Source organism: Rousettus aegyptiacus, unplaced genomic scaffold, assembly GCF_014176215.1.
Source record: "Rousettus aegyptiacus isolate mRouAeg1 unplaced genomic scaffold, mRouAeg1.p scaffold_m13_p_4, whole genome shotgun sequence".
NCBI classification, from domain to species: Eukaryota; Metazoa; Chordata; class Mammalia; order Chiroptera; family Pteropodidae; genus Rousettus; species Rousettus aegyptiacus.
The window spans coordinates 156,622,240-156,642,453 of NW_023416307.1; the positions used below are offsets into that span (position 1 = coordinate 156,622,240).

The 20,214-nt window shown below is 60.9% G+C and overlaps 2 protein-coding genes and 1 long non-coding RNA gene across 10 annotated transcripts in view; 2 read left to right on the plus strand and 1 right to left on the minus strand.

Annotated features, from left to right (window-relative positions):
• Positions 1–13,342, plus strand: part of DOCK3 (dedicator of cytokinesis 3) — a 290,877-nt gene extending 277,535 nt beyond the window's left edge. For 5 of the 8 annotated variants that reach the window (XM_036218582.1, XM_036218584.1, XM_036218585.1 and 2 more), the window contains 6 exons: positions 859–997; positions 1,512–1,659; positions 6,619–6,737; positions 7,822–7,909; positions 12,021–12,103; positions 12,821–13,342. In XM_036218582.1, coding sequence (XP_036074475.1) covers positions 859–997; positions 1,512–1,659; positions 6,619–6,737; positions 7,822–7,909; positions 12,021–12,103; positions 12,821–13,330 — 1,087 coding nt within the window. In that variant the 3' untranslated portion in view covers positions 13,331–13,342. The remainder of the gene's footprint in view (positions 1–858; positions 998–1,511; positions 1,660–6,618; positions 6,738–7,821; positions 7,910–12,020; positions 12,104–12,820) is intronic. The other 3 variants (XM_036218583.1, XM_036218586.1, XM_036218587.1) reach the window with 3 other exon arrangements.
• LOC107504139 lies at positions 8,434–16,736 on the minus strand. Its single transcript, XR_001595390.2, has 2 exons — positions 15,186–16,736; positions 8,434–14,903 (listed from the first exon to the last, which is right to left on the minus strand). It is a non-coding gene; the product is annotated as an uncharacterized LOC107504139 (long non-coding RNA).
• Positions 16,737–16,944: 208 nt separating this feature from the next.
• MANF (mesencephalic astrocyte derived neurotrophic factor) lies at positions 16,945–20,208 on the plus strand. Its single transcript, XM_016133204.2, has 4 exons — positions 16,945–17,091; positions 17,749–17,876; positions 18,474–18,615; positions 19,759–20,208. The coding sequence occupies exons 1-4, from the start codon at positions 17,007–17,009 to the stop codon at positions 19,941–19,943; spliced, it is 540 nt and encodes a 179-aa protein (XP_015988690.1). The 5' UTR covers positions 16,945–17,006; the 3' UTR covers positions 19,944–20,208.
• The last annotated feature ends 6 nt before the right edge of the window (positions 20,209–20,214 follow it).

The window sequence follows — 20,214 nt, forward strand, 5'->3', positions numbered from 1 at the left end:
TCAAGGAGTGGGGGTCAGGAAGGTGACGGAGCAAGATCCAGGCAAAGCGACACGTGCAGAGGCCTCGGGGTGCGAACGCGCCGCCCCGGTGAGCACCGCAAGCAGGGCCAAGGGGCTGAAGGGCAGGAGCCCGCCAGGAGGGGTGTTGGGAGCCAGGACCAGCTCCGAATGGGCCTCGTTCATTCAGGCCTTTGGCCCTGATCCCAGGAGGAATGAGGATCACCAGTTGGTTTTTTGGAAGAGAACAGCACAGTGCTGGGGACATCGAGGTGTGGCTGCCCCGAACCCAGGAGTTTTGGCCCGCGCTCTGCCGAAGATGCTCAAGGCCCTAGAACAGGGAGGCCAGGCCAGGCGGGGGCCCCGCGCTTGGCTTTCTGTTCCGGTGTGAGCAGCAAATCAGCGCAGAGCAGGCACTCAGCCACTGAGGAGGGGCGCGCGGGTGAGGAGGGCTGCCGGCAGGCCTGCGGCCACGGGTGTGGAAGGGAGCCTGGAGGCAGTCCACGGCTGGCTGTTCCGGCAGCTTCCTCCTGCCGGGAAGACACCCCAACCAAGGAGCAGGTCCCAGCAGAGGGTGGGCGCTGGCTCAGGTTAACGTCCATAGCAGGGGGACCTCGGATCCATGCCCACTTCAGTATCTCTTTCATTGCTCCTGCCTAAGAAAGGGCTGATGTCATCAGACTGAGTGGCCGCAGCCAGCTCCAGGTAGAGGCTGCGCCAGCCGGCCGTCAGCCCTCCCGGACCAGGGCCCTGAGCAGCAGGGGGCGTCCGGGACGTCCCCAGGCCCCCGATGGAGACGAGGGTCAGCGGCGGAAGCCCCGCTGCAGCCCTGACCCCTGCCTGTCTCCCGCTCTGTCCCAGCCCCGTGAACCTGATGGGCACAGGCCGCCATTCGTCGTCCTCTCTGTCCTCACACGCGTCCAGCGAAGCGGGAAACGTGGTGCTGCTGGGCGACAGCTCCGTGGGCGAGGCCCCCGAGGACCTGTACCACCACATGCAGGTATCGGAGCTGCCCCAGGAGAGTGGGCCGGGACACCGCCCCTGGAGGACGCACCTCTCCGCGGGCTGGTCTGCTCTGAGGGTCGGCGCCCCCGCCTAGTTCTCCAGTTGCTAAACGCTGAACCCCCAAAGCTGCAGTGACACCGCCTCCCCCGCACACAGGCCGCAGCCCCCAGGCCACATCGCCCAAGGAAGAAACCCAGCTTCAGTGCTGGCCGCTCCCACAGGTCCCGTGGGAAACACCCTCTGCCTCGTTGCCCTCCAGCCTGGCGGTTCTGATGGCGAAGTCCTGCCCCCTCCATGGGCACCCCCGCCAGAATCCCGCAGCCCCGCTCCGTGGGTGGTGCGGGCGACCTTCAGTGCCGGCCATTGTTAGCCTGGCCTCCATCAGGACCCAGAGTACAGCCTCGGATGCCAGGTCTGGGCACCGCATGGCGTGAAGAAGCCGAGTCCAGGCCAGTCCTACAGCCCTGGCCATTCAGACCTCTGTCCTGCCGATTTCTCTCCCTTTGCAGCTCGCGTATCCCAACCCCAGGTACCAGGGCTCAGTCACGAACGTCTCTGTTCTGTCCTCGTCCCAGGCAAGCCCTTCTTCCTCCAGCCTGAGTTCCACTCACTCGGCACCGTCCCAGATGATTACCTCTGCCCCTTCCAGTGCCCGAGGTAAGGACACAGGACGCTGCTTGCAGAAGGGACAAGAAAGGGCCTTGTGGGCCCCGCTTGTCCTGTCGTGTGCGGCTCTGTCTTTGAAAGCAGCCCTGTGACTTAGCGCGTGCTCACCTGTGCTCTCAGCAGCAAGGGCTCGGGGCCTCTGCCTCCAGGCCTCTCTCAGGCTGGCGTCAGGCCCTGTTCTGAGCCGTGGTCACAGCTATACTGGCGCCAGGGTCGCCAGTGGTCACCCCTCCCCCGCAGCAGGAGGGCACAGCCTAGGGGAAGGCTCAGTTCTTTTCCACTGAAATGTTCGCAAGAATAAAGATTAAAGTTAAGGCAAAAGTGAGTCTTGTCTTGAGGTATCAAGCATCATGGCAAAGTATTAAAATTAAATTTGAAAGCTAACATTAACCCTGGAAAACGTTATTCTAAACAATAGCAACAACTGAAAAAACCTGTTTGGTCAGGAAAGGCTTAATCAGGAGAGGAGGCTCTGTAAAAAGCTATTTACTTTGCCAGATTTTGCTTACTTTCTAATGCAGTTGGCTAAACGTTGTTCTCTGAGAGCCAGCGTCTTTTCCACATTCTGATCCCGGTTCCTGCAGTGAGGTTTGATTCTGTTCTTTCAGATAGAAACATGTGCAGTGGGGTGGAAATTAGCTGTGGCCCCTGAGACCGAGCGCAGCCGGGGTTGGCCGAGCAGGATTGCAGCGGAAGAGAGTGCTCGGCGCTTGCCAGCCGGCCGCTGGCGGCTGCTTCCAGGCTTCAGAGGGATGAGGTCTCTTTGTTCCGATCGATCGTTATGGAGACAAAGAGAAACAGCACCCGCTGGTGACATGGACGGTCATTAAGAAAAAAACCTCAGCGGAGTGATGGGGGGAACGGGGCGCGCGATGGGCGGGAGCCCACGGGGAGAGCCTCAGCGGGCGGCGGGCGAGGTCGCTGCGGCCCAGGCACAGACTCGCTGGAAGGTTCCGCCCAACCCCTCACTTCCGGTGGGGGAGACAGGGCCAGGGAGAGGGGCTTGAGGCCGTCCAGCCAGTTGATGGCCGAACGGAGTTTGAAGCACAGGTTCTCACGCGCGCCAGCTCTCGGTCTGCTGCCCGCTCCACGGCGGCGGTCGCCTTCCCAGCACCGACCGTGGCCCTCGGGAAGCATTTGGAGCCGACTCTGCTAGGATTAGAGAAAACGATGAACCAGCCAGCGGGTGCTTGTTGGAAATTTGCCAACGTGTAAAGGCTCTGTATGCATGAAGAAGAAACAGGGATTTGTGTTTTAAAGATTCGTGTTACAAGAGATGGCTGTAGGCGTAACCGGAAGGAAACCCTGTGAGGTCAGCCGCGGACGCTGCCGCGGGGGCAGCACTTGCAGTGTCCTAGAGTAAACGGCCCTGAACAGGGCTGCGGAAACGGTTTGTAATGAATCGCGTGGTTCTTTTCCCTAACCTGAACACGTGTAAGTCCATATCCGCGTATTCTTGCTGAAGGTGAATCTCTAAACCATGACCGTTGATAAAAACAGAAGGCCGCAGAAGATGGACGGCTTAGCTCAATTCCCCTCTGACATGGTTAGGACGCTTCTAGGCTGTGCCCTGGAGAGAGCAGAGACCCCGTCAGGGACCTCGCAGGCTGGCTGTCCCCACCTTGTCCTTCCAGCTAACCGCTGGCTGATCTGTTCATGCGTCGCGCTTTTCCAAGGGCTCAGTGAGGGATCTGCGTGGCTCTTCTGCCACCAGAGTTGAACAGAGAAGCAGTTTTGTCCCTGTTTGGAGGTAACCGCTCCTTCTCTCCGATGCCTTGGCTAGCTATTGCCACATAATAAATCACCCCCAGTTTAAACCAGCCCTTCGTTGCCGTGGCCCGCGGTCCACTGGGTTGACAGGGGTCACCCAGCACTTCGCTGTAGCCTCTCATCAGCTGGCAGCCGGATGGCGGTTGGGGCTGGGATCATCTAAAGGCTCGACGAGGCCGGACATCCAAGGTGGTTCTGTCACATGGTGCCAGTTGAGAGGCTGTCAGCCTGAGTCCTACCTACGGCCTTTCTGAGTGGCTTAGGCTCTCACAGCATGCTGATGATTCCCCCAAAGAAAGACTCCAAGAGCCCCCGGCAGAAGCTGCAGGGCTGCTTATTGCCCAGCCTGGAAGCCTCAGCATGTCCTTTTTGGCGCATTCTATCGGCTAGTCGAGTCACTAAGGCCAGCCCAGGCACCAGGGTGGGGAGCGAGACTCCGCTTTGTGGGAGAAGTGGCTCGTGCGTTTTGGGAGGCAAGGCATTCATAGTCACCGTCTCTAGGGACAAGCTATGACAAGGGCCAAATTCCAGAACACCTTGTAGAGAGAGGCTGATAGAGGTCCCTTTCCTTCCTGAGTAGACATCAAGCACAGAAGTAAACAAAATGGTTAAATAGAATTGGGCCCAAAGTAGAGGATGGTGATAAGGACAGGGCGATTGAGAAGGAGCGGGAAGTTATTCTGGGCGGCCGCATCATAGAGGAAGGCTGCGGCGAGCATGGCGGCGGAGGCACTGGGGGGACAGAGGGAAGGGCGGGCCCCTCGCTTGGGGTTGGTGTGGGGGGCTATGGGTGAGAGGAAGCCTTTCGTGAAGCAGGTGTCCTCCACATTGGAGTCTCTTCCCCCACTCCCGGGAGTGGCCGTGACGCCAGTGGCCTTCCTCGCCATGCCGGCTGACACTCTCTGCTGCGGTCCACGTTGCTTTGGAAACCTTCAGGCTCAACCGCCTGCAAGGCACAAACTCTTGCAGGTCGGCAGCTCCCCCTGATGGTCAAGGACTGATCAGGACCTAGGAAATGTAGGGATTGTGGCTGAACCTCTCTGAGTAACCCAGCTGTGCTGGGGCTTAGCCTCCCTGGCTTTACCAGACTACAGCCCAAGCAGTTCTGATGTCCTGTGAAACGAAAGTCCTTGTGTCCGTTTAAAAACAGTGTCAATGTTTTCTTGAAAAGCAGCCATCAGTCTCCTGCCATGGGATTGGCTGCCCAGGGCAGAGGGCAGTGGGAGGGAGTGAGTGGCGGCACAGAGCACCCCTCCGGATTAGCACCACAGGGGCCTCCACAACACAGACACACACCCTCAGTGGCACCCCTGGGCCTGCAGGCTGCTGCCCTCCTCCCCAGCCCCTCCTCCCCCGCCACCGTGTGTATCAGGATGTCGAGTGAGCCAGGCCGCGAGCTCCGTGAGGGCAGGGCCCCCGGCCAGCCTGGAAGGGCAGCGTGCGGCGCTCCAGCCCTGGCCCGGTGAGCAGCGCATGGTGGGCGGGAGTCTGCTGTGGCCGGGTCGGTGCAGGGATGCTGTGTGCCTTTCTGTCACACTGTGGCCGCAGGGTTTGGGAACTTCCCTGCTGGAGAGGCGCCACAGAAATCAGTGGGACTAGGCTCTCTTCTTTTTTCTCCACACAGCCATCTTCTCGAGATAGCCTCAGAGCACTAATTCTGTAACAAAACACTGAAATCAGAAAAAAACCGCCAAACAGTAACAATTTAAGCCTAGCTTTTCCCAAAAGCATACTTCACTCATTCCTTTATCAATGATGGACGTTTTTAAGACCAGATCTTAAAGCCAGCCCTGGGGTTCTCCAAATAGGATTGCTCAGACCGTCTTGGAAGAAGTCTCCAGAAATAATTACATTATAGGTTTTTATCATACCGGTTTCTTAAGGTATTTGAGCCTCATCTTCTTGGACTAAAATGAATACGAAAGGAATTTTCCAGAGACTGCTGGGGCAGGCCTGCTGCAGACCTCCTCAGGCATGGCCCCGTGGTGCCTCCACCGCACACACGAAGGCCGGCCCCGGAGACCCTGGGTGTCAGGGACACAGAACCGCCAGGGCGGCGGGTTCAGCTCCCAGAGGGACCCCCTCTGTGGGCTGGTCTCAGCGCTCCAGCCTCACCGAGAGCACCCGCGGAGAGGGTTTTCAACCACTTGGGCCGGCCAGAGGCTCCCAGTGGGCACTGGGGTCCAGGTGACCCCCTGTGAGGGGTGCAGGAGACCCCACTAGTTTCTGTGGACAGGCTGGCGTCTGGCACTGGTGGTGCACAGTTGGAGGGCCTTCCAAGTTACCCGTTCCTGAGGGAAGCCAGCAAGTTACCCACTACTTCTATGGGAGGTCCCCTCGAGGACCGTGGGTGGACAGGTTCCGGAGCCTACGGCGATGGCGTGCATCAGTGGGGACTGGCCACACCACATCTGAAGTGGTCTGGCCTCTGTAACAGCCCCGTAGGCCAGAGGGGGTCACTGTGGAGGCCTCACGAGAGAAGAGCATAAACCGAGTTAACACAAGAGCCTGGGTTAAAGCCCGACGACTCCCAGACTAGTCCCAGGACCCCGAGTTCCCCCAAAGGGCAAGTCTCAGAGTAAGAGGCCCTGGAGAGCCACTTGGTGCAGGGCCCTGGGCGCCCACCCAGTCTGGCTCCGGCCAGGAGGGCAGGGGCCAGACGCTGGTGGCCTGGGACCGGGGCGGCGAGGACCTCCAGGGGGCGGTGCTGGGGCCGGCTGGGGAAGGCCCGCGGTGTCTGCAGAAGGTAAGTGCGTGGAGACACGGGGCGTCGAGTGAAGGCCATGCCGCTGTGTCGGCCTCGTGTCTGTCTTTGTGTGACGGCTCCATCGAAAGGTGGCCTGTAACCATGTCGAAGCCCCCGAGAGGCCCCCCCCCCCGCATCCAGGCCACACCCATCTCCCGAGGGTGCTGGGTGCGGGGGCTCCAGACGTGCAGCCCGCCTCTGAGCATGGAGAGGGCGCCCTTCAGTGGGCCCGCCTCGCCCAGCATTCCCGCCTCGGCGGGACGCGAGGCGCGGCCCCAGCGCCATCTCTCCATCAGACTCTGCTCCACTCCTCTTGTGCTTGCCGCGTCCGTCCTGGCCCAGCCGCGAGGGGACACCTGCCCTGGTTCCCTGGCCCCAAGGATGCTCCGTTCGTGGCTTGTCACCTGTGCGTGATTGTTCTCACTTGGTTACAGGCTCTCCCTCTCTGCCAGATAAGTACCGCCACGCCCGGGAAATGATGTTGCTGCTGCCCGCGCACCGGGACCGTCCGAGCAGTGCCATGTATCCAGCGGCCATCCTGGAGAATGGACAGGTAGCACGTGCTGCCCACCAACTGTCCCCCGCCGCCAGTCTGTTGGCCTAGGCGTCCCCCACTGCGCTTGCTAGGCCTTCCTCGTTCTGCTGTAAGACCCTCAGAAGGCCGCCGGGCTCCTGGATGGGGACCGCAGTGAACCGGAGGACCAGCCACCCAGGGTGCAGGGAGGGTAGATGGCGGCAGGGTTGGAACCACCATTGCTTGTGTGGCCGTCTGCCCTTCAGCCTCTTGAACGCATCCCTAGAGTCTGGGAGAGGAAATTGGTCCTTTCCTGTTCCAAAAGGGCAGCAGAGGAAGCAGAGGGTGCTGTCCTCCCTGCGTGGGTGAAGGGCAGCCTCACTGGCCTCCTGTCCATCCACCCGAAGCCCCTCAGTACCCGCGAAGACCGCTCTGCACACCATTTACACAGCTCTCCAAATATCCTGCCGGGGCTTTGGACAGATGCTCCACGGAGGAAGCCCTCCCCCTACCTAATCTTCCCTGTCCTTCCATCAGAGTTCGTGAAAGTCACCTCTAAGCAACTGTCACCTGGTCCCAGAGGGCCAGGAGTTTCTCCGTGGTACCTCCCTGTACCTGGTCAGCCCTGCCAGGTGGAGGGCGCAGGTCTGCTTGGCAGCCGCCCCCCAAAACCGCAGGTCCGGTCTGTGACTCTAGGCTGGAGCGCTGCCCTTCCCCACCCTCAGTGCCAACATGGGCCTGTGGGGCTAAACTCGCCAGCACGCGGGCGAAAGGGGTCCCTGAACCCTTTCTGCCAGCGTGTCTCCCTGGCAGGACACAAGGATGCAGTTAGGTGCCCTCAGGCGCCTGCGCCCTTTTCCTTGGCCACGCACGACACAGCCCGGACACTGGGGGGCGCGGCGTCGGGCACTGCGCGGGGCGGCACTCGGGGCCGGACGGCACCGGGCAGCCCTCCCGCGGCCGGCCTGGCGTCCTCCGCAGAAGCCATGCCAGGGCTTTGATTCCAGCCTGACTGGGATGTCCCGGCTCCCATGGCCCGCAGCACTTCCCCGCCCCCACCCCCCCCCGCCCCCACCCCGTTCCGGGTCGTTTTCACCCTCTTCGATGTTTTCCTTCCGCTCAGCTGCCAAATTTCCAGCGAGCCCTGTTCCAGCAAGTGGTCGGAGCCTGCAAACCCTGCAGTGACCCCAATCTCTCTGTGGCTGAAAAAGGTATTGTTCCCCTTCCCAGGTGGCCTCCCCTGTGTGTCCTCATCTGACTGAGCGTCTGACTCTTTGTCCCTGACAACTGGTTGGCCAAGGCCAAGCCACACCCCAGGCCTGTCTCTGTCCAGGGTCCTGACCAAGTCCTGTGCTCACCATTTATCCCACGCCTGGCTCGGCGCTAAGGTTGGGATCATGTCGGTTTGTGTCCCTCCCTCCCCAGTGCTCACCTCAGAGAGGCCCGTGCGGCCACCTGCCCCGAGCCTACCCTTCTGGAAACTCAGGCCGCTGTGTGCTAACCGAGGGTAACCACTGTCCTGGGCACCTCCACATTCGGCAGGCCCGTATCCCCTTGGATCCCTCTCAGCGTGGGCCCGCAGGGCCCGCTCCTCGTTGCCCCGACAGGCGGTAGCAAAGTGAATTTCCCAGGGACAGTCCTCTCCAAGGGGAGCCCGGGTACCCCGAGGGAGTCCAGTCCCCTGTAGCCACTCTGGCCAGCGGCCGTGGAGTCCGTCTTGCGCGTTGCCGGCCCATCAACTACACCATGAGCCCGGGAAGCCCCTAGAACAGAGGCTGCGTAGACGGTGGACTTCTGCTCTGTGTGCTGCTCCAGCAGCTGATGGGGGAGCCAGGCTCAGGCCCACGTGGCCCTGGCCCAGCGCCCCAGACGTGAAGGCCCGAGTTAGCTGTCACACGCAGGGGACTCTGCTGAGCCCGTCTGCGGCACAGAACCTGGCTCCACGCCCCCTCATCTCTCTGTGGGCTCCCCTCCCCTCTCCTCCATCCCTCGGAAGTTCTGGCACACTCGGTCCCCAACGATACGCCCCGCCATCCCATCAGAACACGTCCCTTCGAAGATGTCATTGTTTGTCATTGCATCTCATCAAATGCTGTCTGCTGTCCCCCACTGTCATTGTTCCTCCCTCACTCATCACGGGGACAGGCCTGTGTCCTCTCTAAGGGCACCAGACACCGGGTCCACAGCCTCAGTGCCCGGTGGGCGCCAGCCCTGGGTGCCCCACCACGAAGGACATGGAGATTCTGGCTGAAGATGCTGTCCTCGCCTCAAGGCTGCACATCCCCAAAACCTGCAGCTTACCTGGAGCCCCGCACCTGGACCCCAAATCAGAGTACCCCTTTGGCCTCGAGGGCCAGAATCCACAGTGGCTTTTCTTCACCTGAGATGTGGAACAATGTCAGAACCAGTCAAGAGCACCGATGGGCTCAGGGAACAAATGGCTGAGTGGCTAGATGCGGAAGAGCTTCGGGCCTCGGACCAGGCTGTAGCAAGAGGCTGGACGCACCTTCCCAAGGCATGGGGAGAGCAGGTCGTCACACAAGAGGCTGAGCCCAGAGCAAGCATGTCTACGCCGCAAGGCCAGCTCCCGCCCGGTGGGAACACAGGCCAGAGTGATCACTCCCCAAGTCCCTGCCCGGGCCCTCCAGGGCCGGAGCTGTACATGCTTGTCACCAGGATCCTGAGTCCCGTGAGGACTCCACTGCTCACTTGCAGATATCTTTCTTTACCAGGCAGTGATTCCCAGACCCAGCAAGGCTGCCCTTGGGGCTACGGACTGTGCACTGGGGCCCTCGGGCCAGTGCTGGACTGCTGGTGACACAGAGAGGAACGGGGCCACCGTGGGAGTGCCCCTCTTCTAGGAGAAGTCACTCCCCCTTAGATTTCCCACGGGCCCCGGGGCCCTGGCCCACCGGCATCACTGCTCACCCACGTCGGGGCGAGTGCATTGGCTTCTGGTCCTGCGGAGCGGCTGGGGCGGTCAACCCTTGTCAGCCACCGCCACCTTCCTGGCCGCGAGTTCCTTCGGGCCCCTGCGAGTGGACTCGTGTGACCCCTCAATTCCTCTGACGCCTAGGTGTGCGCGTGAGATTCTGGGCTGTCGGAACCCTCTGGGGAAGCTGCCCAGACCCAGCTCCAGGCTCCTGCTTCCGTGAAATGTGGTGGCTTTTTATGGAGACAAAAGTTTTCCTTTTGCAGAGAGGGAGCGTCAGGGCTGAGGACCAACTAGGAAGCTCGTGCTGCACCTCGGGGAGAGCCTATGTGGGGACGGGCCTGTCCTGTTCTCGGGGCCACCAGATCCTCTGAGAGGGCCTTGTGGTGTTTATCAGATTCAGGATTCTGTCCCCCGTCCAGGCGTCACTTGAGTGCCTGGCCACCCCGTCACTGCCATACCCTCCCTCCTGCCACCAGCCATCACCCATCCCAGCGACAGCGGTCCTCCTCAGGCCTGAGGTGTGTGCACAGTGGGGCTCTAGGTTGAGCTGCAAGCCCACACCGTTTCCTGACCGACAGGAAGAAGAGACTGGACATCACCTTGTCTCTGGACCACCTGGGGCCCGCCCCTCTTGGCCACACCCTCCTTGAAGGCTAAGCTCCAACTCCTTCCCTCCCAGAGCTCCTCAGGCCCCATTAGGCCCTGGCATCGCCTGCTTAGTACCGGAGCAGGAAGACCCCGAACCCCAGCCCCGTCAGGCGCGCTGTCGCTGAGACCGCCTTTCACTAAGGGAGCCAGGGAGCAGGCCCCCTGGACTGTGACCTCCTCTCTGCTGCCGACAGCCTGAAAGGGAGAGGCGCTTGGCTGGCTCCCTCAGAGAAAGGGCATGTTTCTCCTCAGTGGAAACGTTCTCCAGGAGGAGCTGGCCAGCAGGATGCGCATGTCCCCTGCTGCTCCTCAGTGGCATCCTCCGCCGGAGGTCCAGCCATTCCTCCTCTGCCCTCCCCTCCTGCGAAGCCACTCGCCCAGCCACGGCCGAGGGGCTGGCATTCTGGCGCTGGGTTCCTCCCGCCGTCCAGGGCCCACTCCGCCCTACATCCATGGCACGCAGGTGCCAGGAACAGGGCTCTCCACGTTCCCTAAAGCGCCCACGGGCTGCGCGGCCCAGCCTGCCCCCAGGAAGCGGCTGGTCCAGGTGGACTCGGCCACCACTCCCGGGCTTCACACACGTCCCCCGGCAGGCACTGCGGACACCAGCCCTGGCCCAGAGAAGCGCCGTGCGACCCACCCCCAGCTGGCGGGCGCCGAAGGGACGGGAACGGCGAAGCTTGTCGCTACACAGGCCCTTCGCGGGGCCAAGTCAGGGGACCGGCCCCGGCCACGCGCCGGCCTAGGAGGAGCCGGCTCTGCCCCGCCCCGCGGTCTTGGCCTGTTCCGCGCCCCTCTGCCCACTCCTCTGTTCTCTCTTCTCCTCCTAGCAAACCCCGGAGGCTGCAGGTGCTCGCTGCTCGCCGCGCTTTCTCTCGGCTGGCCTCATCCTAAGTGCTCTTCAGACATCAGTTCGCTCTGCGGCCATCTTCTTAAGCGGCTTCAGTCCCTGGCCACTCCTTCCTAAGGGCCACAGTGTCTCGCTTGGCCAATACTTTTTGTCCCAGGGCCGGCAGACCAGTCCCACATGTGCTGGGTGCATAGTGCGTGGCCGGAGGAGCCCGGGACTGCGGGATGGGCTTCTCCCGGCGGGCGCCTCGGGAAGGAACGCCCTCATGCCATCTGTTTGCACCTTCAGCGGTGCCGGTGGCCCCAGCACCTGGAGCCTGGGTAGCGCAGCCCGCGAGCCCCACGTGGGGCGCACCCCGGCCCCCCCAGTGCCTCCCTGGAGCCTGCCGCATGGTAAGAAGACCGCCAGCGGGCCCCCCAAATAGTCCCCGGACTCCAGCTCTGCGCAGGGGCGAGGGCGGCTGCCCCCCAGGCCGAGAAGATGGGGACTCCTGTCCCCAGGCAGCCTCGGCCGAAGAGAAACTCTCCCATCACGGGAAGGATCCTGCTGGGCTCCGGGGCCACCGAGGCTCCCGAGGATGCAGGGAGCTCGGTGAGGCCGTCTGCCAGGCCAGCTGAAGACAGCGGGACTGCCGTCGCCCCCGGCGGGCCGGAGACCCGCCGCCCCGCAGCCTGCAGCCTGCGCCACGGGCTCGGACACCGTGTGGCGCGGGCCTTTACTGCAGCAGCCCGCGTTCTGGAGAGCGTCAGCGAAGAGAGGTTTTTCTGTGGCCTCCAGTGCCGAGGGGGCCAGGAAACTCTTCCCACCTCTGCCCAGTTGGCCCAGTAGGACGGGCCGGTGTCAGGCCGGAGCGGCCCCAGCTGAGGCTGTGGTTCTGTTCCCTTTGCAGGTCATTACTCCCTACACTTCGACGCCTTCCACCACCCCCTGGGTGACACGCCCCCGGCGCTCCCCGCCAGGACCCTGCGCAAGGTAAGGTGCTGAAGCCCCAGCCCCAGGCTGTGAGACGAGTTGGCTCATCTACGCTAGAGCCCTGGGGCCCGGCCCTGCCCCCTGGCCAGACAGCGTAGCCTGACCGAGGCCACTGCGCTGGCTTGGAGTGCAGAACCCAGTGTGTGTGGGGGGTTCGGGGGGAGACGGGTCCCGGACACAGCCTCACGCTCCCAGAGTGCAAGGGCAACGAGCAGAGGGGGCTGGGGCTCTGCGGACGGCCCCGCTTGGGAGGCGAAGAGCCAGTCCTGCGGGAGAACACAGAGCGGCGGAAGCTGGAGTCTGGTCAGGGCAAGAAGCGCCAGGCGCCGAAGCAAAGCGGGAGAGACTGACCCCGCCACAGATTTTAGCAGCAGAAAGGCCTCTTCTGACCCGTGGCCAACTTTCTGGCCTCCCCAGCTGGCCTGCTGACCCAGCCCCCCTGTCACACCCCAGACCACAGCCAGCGGCCTGGCACCTTGCTTCAGGGGACACAAGCCAACGGCCAGGGCGGGGCCATGCTTTAGCCCACGAATGCGGGTGACTCTGGGCCCCGCAGGCTTGGAGCAGGAGAGAGCCAGGGTGGGAGGCTGCCGCTGAGGAATCAAGACACGCTGTCACCGAGGGCTCCGGGAACGCGCACCAATGTCTTCTGGCCCCACGGCCAGCGCCGTCTGCCCAGGGAGAGGGACCCTAACTCGCGCACGCTTTCTTTTGCAGTCCCCTCTCCACCCTATCCCGGCCTCCCCCACCAGCCCCCAGTCGGGCCTGGATGGCAGCAACTCCACGCTGTCCGGCAGCGCCAGCAGCGGCGTGTCCTCCTTGAGTGAGAGTAACTTTGGGCACTCCTCAGAGGCCCCGCCTCGCACCGACACCATGGACTCCATGCCAAACCAGGCCTGGAATGCCGACGGAGACCTCGAGGCCCCCTACCTCCCTGTCCACTACAGCCTCTCCGAGTCCGCCGTCCTGGACTCCATCAAGGTCCAGCCCTGCCGAAGCCACTCAGCCCCGGGATGTGTCATCCCTCAGGACCCCATGGACCCACCCGCGCTGCCGCCCAAGCCCTACCACCCCCGCCTGCCGGCCCTGGAGCACGAGGAGGCCATGCTGCTGCGCGAAGAGGCCGACAGGCCCCGCGGCCTGCACCGCAAGGCCTCACTGCCTCCCGGGAGCGCCAAGGAAGAGCAGGCCCGCACGTCCTGGGAGCACGGCCGAGGGGAGCAGTGAGGGGCAGGGAGGCGGCGGGACACCGTCCTCAGCGAGCAGCTGGCCCATCCGTTGCAGGTCTGAAAAGCTGGTCGCCCCCGGGGAGCCAGAAGGCCTGGCGCTCAGGAGAGAGCCCCCGAGTCTGCGTTCCACTGCCGTGAACTTGCGCGCTGCCACGCAGAGGCCGCAGCAGCATGAGGGGTGTGGCTTCTCTTCATTTCATTCGTTTCCGTTTCTATGCGTTTTCCTTTTTCCTTTGTGCAGTAGATGCTTTTTTCCTCCTGCAGTTCCAGACCACGTGGAGCTAGATGGAGATGTTGCACAGAAAGAACCGCTTTGCAGCTCGGCAGGGTCTGGGGGAGGAGCCGGGCCCGCCCTCCAGGGACGAGATGCACAGAATGGAAATTGCACTAGGGACCTCTTCTCTCGCTGTGTGGACAGAAGAGCTCATGGTTGTATTCAGGGATTGTGTGGACCACGTGGACTACATGTCACAGGCGAACAAGGGGGCCGTGAGCCGTTTTTGCACAAATGCCTGCCCACCTGCCCACTCTTTTGTCCAGGAATATGCAACTGAGGGGCTGGCTGGGCCCACCTGCCCGCTCAGGCACGTGACCTGGCCCGACTGCATGCCCGGGCACACTGCCAGGCTTCCACCGGCCAGTCCTGCCGCCAGCTCTGTCTGTCTCGGATTTTCCCCTCCGTCGCTCCCACGTCTGACCATTTGTTCCTTCCCACTTGGTACCCCTCATGCCCCAACGGAGCCCCCTCGGCGAAGGGATCTGCAGAGATTACGTCCCATCCTTGGGCTCAAGTGGGCATGTGGAGCCAGAGGGACAACCCTCGCCACCTTCCTTCCCAAGGCCCAGGAGGCCACGTGTTGAGAGATGAGCTGGTCAAGCGAGGCAGAGGTGTGGCAGGAGCCGGAAATCCTGACGTTTCAGAAGTGGCCAGAATGCGCCACCCAGCGCCCGAATCAGGGATTTTCAGCACTACCTCTGAGCGGCGGGGTTGGCTGCCCAGCCAGGTTTCCAGGCCCTGAGGACTCATGGTCAGGTTCAGCGAGCTCCTGGGTAAGCAGAGCGGGAAGCAACTTCCAGAAGCGGAGAACCACGCAGGCTGAATTATCCTCTCCCGAGTGGCCAGGCGCAGGGCCCCTGCCCCAGGCCGTGGGGAACACCACTCAGGGTTCAGCGCGGACAGGAGGGCAGTTTCTCCAGCCACCCCGGTCTGTTGGGCAGAGCGCAGTGGAGACTTTGTAGGGATCTTCCAGGTCAGGGCACTGATTTTCCTCTTGGTTTCTTATTGGGGGGACAGGGTGGGGAGGTGATAAGATTTTACCAGGGTGTTTCTAGGTTACTTCACAGACTTCTTTTGCTTGAGTTCACAACTTCGATGGTCATAAGGCTGTCTTCTCCCTGTTGAGCAGGTGTGTTCTCCCTGACTGGCGGCCTGTCTGACCTCCATGGTCAGGCCCTGGCCCTGAGCTCCCCACCCCTTCCCCAGAGCCCTTCTTTCCAAACAGACGAGGCCATGGTCAAGGTGTTTCTCTCTTGTAAATACCAGCTGTTTAACAGGACTGCCAGCAAGTAACCTATGAGGAAAGATGGAGGACCACATTACCGTCAGGGCATCTGGGGGTATTTAGTGCCAGTGTGGATCATTCCCGGTACTGTAAGAATGACGAGAGGCAGAGCGGGTCAGTCATGGTAGCCCCGACCTCCGGGCACAGGCCTGGCCCACTGGTGTTCACAAGTGTTAGAGGGTTGGGGGCTAGCTGTGGATAGGATTCTTAGGTAGGAGGGCATCTTTAGATTCGGGGGCACTTCTGAACCTCAATCCCTGGACAAGGCAGTCATCACATAAGAACATCTACCTTCTCCACCTGGTGGCACGGAAGGGCGAGGAGAGCGGTGTGGGTTCTTCGAGCCTGCTGTTAGGCAAGGAGGGCCAGGTTGTGTTTTCGCTCTCCATTTTCCAACTAGATGAAAAGAACAGATTCCAAATTCCTTTTGTTGGAGAATCAGCCAGTCTGAGAGGAAGCAGGAGGCCAGAGATGAGAATCCTCTGAAAAGATTGTGAAATACTGATTTTCATTCTTTCAAGCTTACTTGTAAATATCTATTTGAATGCTGTGTATTTGTACAGGAATTTGAGCAAAAAATGTATAGAGTGTGATGTCCAATTGGTATTCAGCCCTATAAATGTGTTTTTAACCTCTGGCATTCTGTGCTTATTTAAAATAAGAAAACTTCTAACCATTTGTTTTGTGTATTTATGTTAAAAAAAAAAAGTGGTTCAAAAATGATCTTACCTGTACCAGAAAGCAAAGTTAAAAGAAAAAAATTTGTACTAGTGTCCCAAGAGGTATTTTACTGTATATATTGTGGTAGCATGTTCTAAATCCAACAAGTATGTGACTTTTAGATGTAAATATCTGCCACTTGGTTTCCCCCTTCCCCACTCCCTTGATTGCTGTGATGTGAATTAAAGACGAATACCTGATACTGACCCACTGAATTCACTGAATGGGAGCAGCACAAGTTCCCCTCTCCGCCCCTTGTCGCTGGGCTCCAAGCCCTTTTACCCCAGAGAAATCTTTCTGCACTGAGCACAGCCAACTTTTCCCACTTCCTGCCCCCAAGGACAGATAACCAAGCTTTGCACTTGAAAGGAGGGCAGCCGAAGAGGAAAGCGCCGAAGCTTGTCCTCTGACCGCCGGCACACTATTCCGGAGCCCCCCGCCCGTTCCCCGGGAGCCAGGAGAGTGAGGGCTCAGCTGGGACGCAGGAGGCGGCGGGCCAGCCACATCAGTCAGGCTTCTGGAGCTTGTGAAGACATGGCGAACCCCTCTAGACCTGGAAACCCCCCTCCCGACCCAATGCCAGGCAGCATGCTCCGATCGCTAGCCACGGCACCCCGCCCTGGGCGGCCGGGCGCTTCCGAGGTCTAGGGTGGCACCCAGAGATGAGCCCTTCCTAGGGCTGATCCTCTGGCCGAGTTGTCAGCTCGCGCACAGCGGCCTTGGGTCGCCCGGGGTTCAAGCAGTGGGCGTCCGGGCTGTGGGGCCATCCGGTCACGGGTAGCAAGTCTCGCAGGCACCGGAGCCTCCGCAGACACTCTGCAAAGGCTGGTTCCCCGGCCCACGTGACGGTGAAAAAAAAAAAGGAAAAATCCCTCGAAACCTTGCCGGCGCCTCCCTGCCTGCCCTGCTGAGTCGCGGCTGAGCCCAGAGTCCCTGACCGTCTCTAGCGGTGGCCCTGGGCGGGGTGATCCGCGGGGTCTCCTGGGCGGGCGTTGTGTCCAGAACAGGAGCAGTCGAGACAGCTCAGCACCCGCGGGACAGTGGCCAAGCCCCACTTGAGCCCGCGGCACACAGCCTTGGTCCCAGTCACTGCCCTAACCCAACATGGTGGCCGAGCCGCTTCCGCCGCTGCGGCCGGATCTTCTTCAATCAGAGGCCGACAGCTGTCTAGGGCCGAGGGCGGGCGACGCCGCCAGCCAATGAGAAAGAGCAGCGTGGAGCCGCCCGTCTGGGCTCTTGCGCACGTGGACCAATGGGAGCGCGCCGTGTGGGAGGGCGCAGGGGACGCCTGCCAATGGGAAGACACGGCGCGCGGCTGGCCGGCAGGCAGCGCAGCGCGGCGGGCGAGGCTCAGTCCGGCGGTGGCGGCGGCGGCGGCGGAGGAGGTGGAGGATGTGGGCCACGCACGGGCTGGCGGTGGCGCTGGCTCTGAGCGTGCTGCCTGGCGGCCGGGCGCTGCGGCCGGGCGACTGCGAAGGTGCGGCGGGGTGATGGAACCGCCGAGGAGCCGGGGCTGGAATGGACGGGGGCGGTGGCGGCCGGTCCCAGCGGGATCCGCCCCAGGAGGGGCAGACGTCGGGCCTGGAAAACATGGGCCTGACGAGCAGTTGGACCTAGATCGTGCTGAAAACTTGGCCTGATGCTGAGATAAGGCTGGAGCTTTTGTCCTTCCTCATCGCTGGGCAGAGGCTCTCGGGAGTGGCCTGGCCCGGGAGCCCCGAGGGCACCGGCGTGGGCACCGCGCTGGGTCTGGTGGGGTTGCGAGGCTGCACCTCAGAGTTCGGTATTGTATTTGGAAATGAGCAGCATTTGGATCGTTTTTCTCTTCGGCCTCCAGTTTGTCTGTTTATGAGGCCACAGTGAGTCCATTTCAAGGACACGATCAGTCTCGGCTTAAACTTTACGGAAGAAGCAGGGACGAGCCGTCTGTGGGGCTTTGGGTGATGCTTATGGCCCGGTGCTTCAGGGGACCCCAGCACCCAGGAGCTGCGATCTCCACCTGTGGGCACCGGAGAAAAGCCGTGATGGAAAACTCACCTTTCTTCATATCTCCTATTAGGATTCGTGGCCGAGTTTCCTCTTGGTGGTTTGGGGTGCAGCCTTGTGATTGCTGTGTATCTCTCTTCTCTTCCAGTTTGTGTTTCTTATCTGGGAAGATTTTACCAGGACCTCAAAGACAGAGATGTCACATTCTCACCAGCCTCTATTGAAAAAGAACTTGTAAAGTTCTGCCGCGAAGCAAGAGGCAAAGAGAACCGGTTGGTGAGTAGCGTGACCCTCCCCAGCTGGCCCTGGCTGCTGTCGAACCCTCTGCTTCACAGACTGGATAAAAGGCCCTGCCCAGCCGTCTGTGCTGGAGGCCGGAGTGACTGCAGCCGTGATTTTTTTTTATTATTCTTTTTTTTTATTCTGTTAGTATCAGTTAGGGACCCGTTCTGTGCCAGGCACTGGGAATATCAGGAGAGAAGTGACAGTCAGACAGTCATGGTCCAGTGGGATGGGGTGTCACAAAGGAGGCCGACCAGGACGGCGAAGCGGAGAGGCAGGCAGGTGCAGCGTGGTCAGGACTTTCTGAGGAAGGGTCATCACTGTGGCGGGAGAAGAGCATCCCAGGTGAGTGCCCCGAGGCCAGAACAACAAGCTTGGCGAGTGCGAGGACGAATGACAGCACGCACAGGGCTGGCCAGGTCGGGCGTGTGTCACGCGCTCGGGGCCTACACCGCCTGCATCCGCCGCCGTGACAGACGCGGGGCCTGGGAAAGTGAGGCCCAGCAGAGACGTTTCGAGACGTCGGTATGTTTTGGAGGAGACAGCTCTCAAGTGGCACCTCCTGAAGGCCATTGTCCTTTCTTGCTTCAGTGCTACTACATTGGGGCCACAGACGATGCGGCCACCAAGATCATCAATGAGGTGTCGAAGCCCCTGGCCCACCACATCCCTGTGGAGAAGATCTGCGAGAAACTCAAGAAGAAGGACAGCCAGATCTGTGAGCTGAAATACGGTGAGTGGCCACGCCTCGCTTCACAAGCACGGCCCCCGCGATGCTCAGGCTCTGCGGGGCTTGCTTTCTACCTGGGCAGTGGGCACGAGCGAAAGCCGTGGCGCGTGAGTCGTGGCAGATGGCGCTAAACGGAGGGAGTGGGGTTCAGAATAGGTCTCTTTGAGGAGGCGACAAGTCGGCAAACTTTGAAAGAGGTGGGGACCAGCCAAGGGTTCGGCTGATGGAAGAGCATTTCAGGCCGAGGAAACAGCAGTGCAGAGGCAGCCAGCGGCATGACAGGTGGCTGGGCGGGTTCCAGAGGGCCTTGCAGATCCGCGAAGAGCTGGCTGTTTGGGCAAAGTTGGGAACATCCGACTTGGGGCAGAGCAGGGATGTGGTCTGACGTCCCTTGGGTTTAATAGGCCTGTCCCGGCCGCAGGCTCTGAAGTCCCAGTGACTGTTATTATTTCGAGAAGTGCAGCATCCCAAAGGGCAGGCTGGGAGTTGAGGGCACCACAGCGCCCCCTGCCGAGTGGGCCTCTGGTGGAAAAGAGAAAGGGCCAGGAATCGCTGTCCTTGTCTAGAAAAGTGGCACCAACATTTATTGTGATGAGTGTCCAAAGGCTCGTGTTTGCCTGCTCTTCTCAGGACGGTCGTCCTGGCGTGGCCCCGGGGAGGTGCCTTTGGCTCACGGGCTCTCTGCAGTTACGAGTGGCCATGGAGAGTGTGGTCCTGACTTGGGCCTGACCAGAGCCTCATTGGGAAATTGGAGTTGGGGGAGCCATCTGCCCTGTCACTCTGGAGCTGTCATTCTGTAGTGACGTGACCTCTACCATGACTGTTTAAGAGGCACTTAAGGACTGGGAGCCACAGTCCTGTGAGGTTCCTCCTGTGAGGATCATGGGACTTCCACCTTGTCCCTGGCAACACTGTGTGTCCGTGATGGACTCTGTCAGCACGTGACCCACCTTCCTGGTGAAGGGGCCGGGGCCAGTTCCCCCTCTTGGAGGCAGTCAGGCACTGACACTCCGTGGTCTGGAATTGTCTCTCTAGGAGGGCTGCATATTTAAGGGGTGGTTGACTGTGTAGGGTGATCCATCCTGGAACTGTTGGGGTCCGTGGCCACCCCCACCCCACTGGTCACTCTCCTGCTCTCTCCTCCAGACAAGCAGATCGACCTGAGCACAGTGGACCTGAAGAAGCTCCGAGTTAAAGAGCTGAAGAAGATCCTGGACGACTGGGGGGAAACGTGCAAAGGCTGTGCCGAAAAGTCTGACTACATCCGGAAGATTAACGAACTGATGCCTAAATATGCCCCCAAGGCAGCCAGTTCACGGACTGATTTGTAGTCTGCTGGTCCCTACTGCACCCGAGGGAAAAAAAAAAAAACAGTTGAGCTGTCTTCCCCAAACAGCGTTTTGTAATTTATTTTTTAAGCAGGTTCCTGACAATGTCAGGTGTGAAGCCTGGAGCTTTCCTGATGATGCTGGCTCTCCAGCGCCCCCGTGGGGGGATCCAATTCCTTCCGTTGCTGGTTTTCTCTAGGACTTCAAAGTGTGTCTGGGATTTTTTTATTAAAGGAAGAAAATTTCTAGCTGTCCTTGGCAAATTAAAGTGAAT

What these genes read in the sequence shown, in the direction of transcription:
- MANF (XM_016133204.2), top strand. Translation starts at nt 17,007, where the DNA reads ATGTGGGCCACGCACGGGCTGGCGGTGGCGCTGGCTCTGAGCGTGCTG. An exon ending in GCGGCCGGGCGACTGCGAAG is followed by an intron (nt 17,092 to 17,748) that starts GTGCGGCGGGGT and finishes CTTCTCTTCCAG; the next exon opens with TTTGTGTTTCTTATCTGGGA. An exon ending in GAGGCAAAGAGAACCGGTTG is followed by an intron (nt 17,877 to 18,473) that starts GTGAGTAGCGTG and finishes TTCTTGCTTCAG; the next exon opens with TGCTACTACATTGGGGCCAC.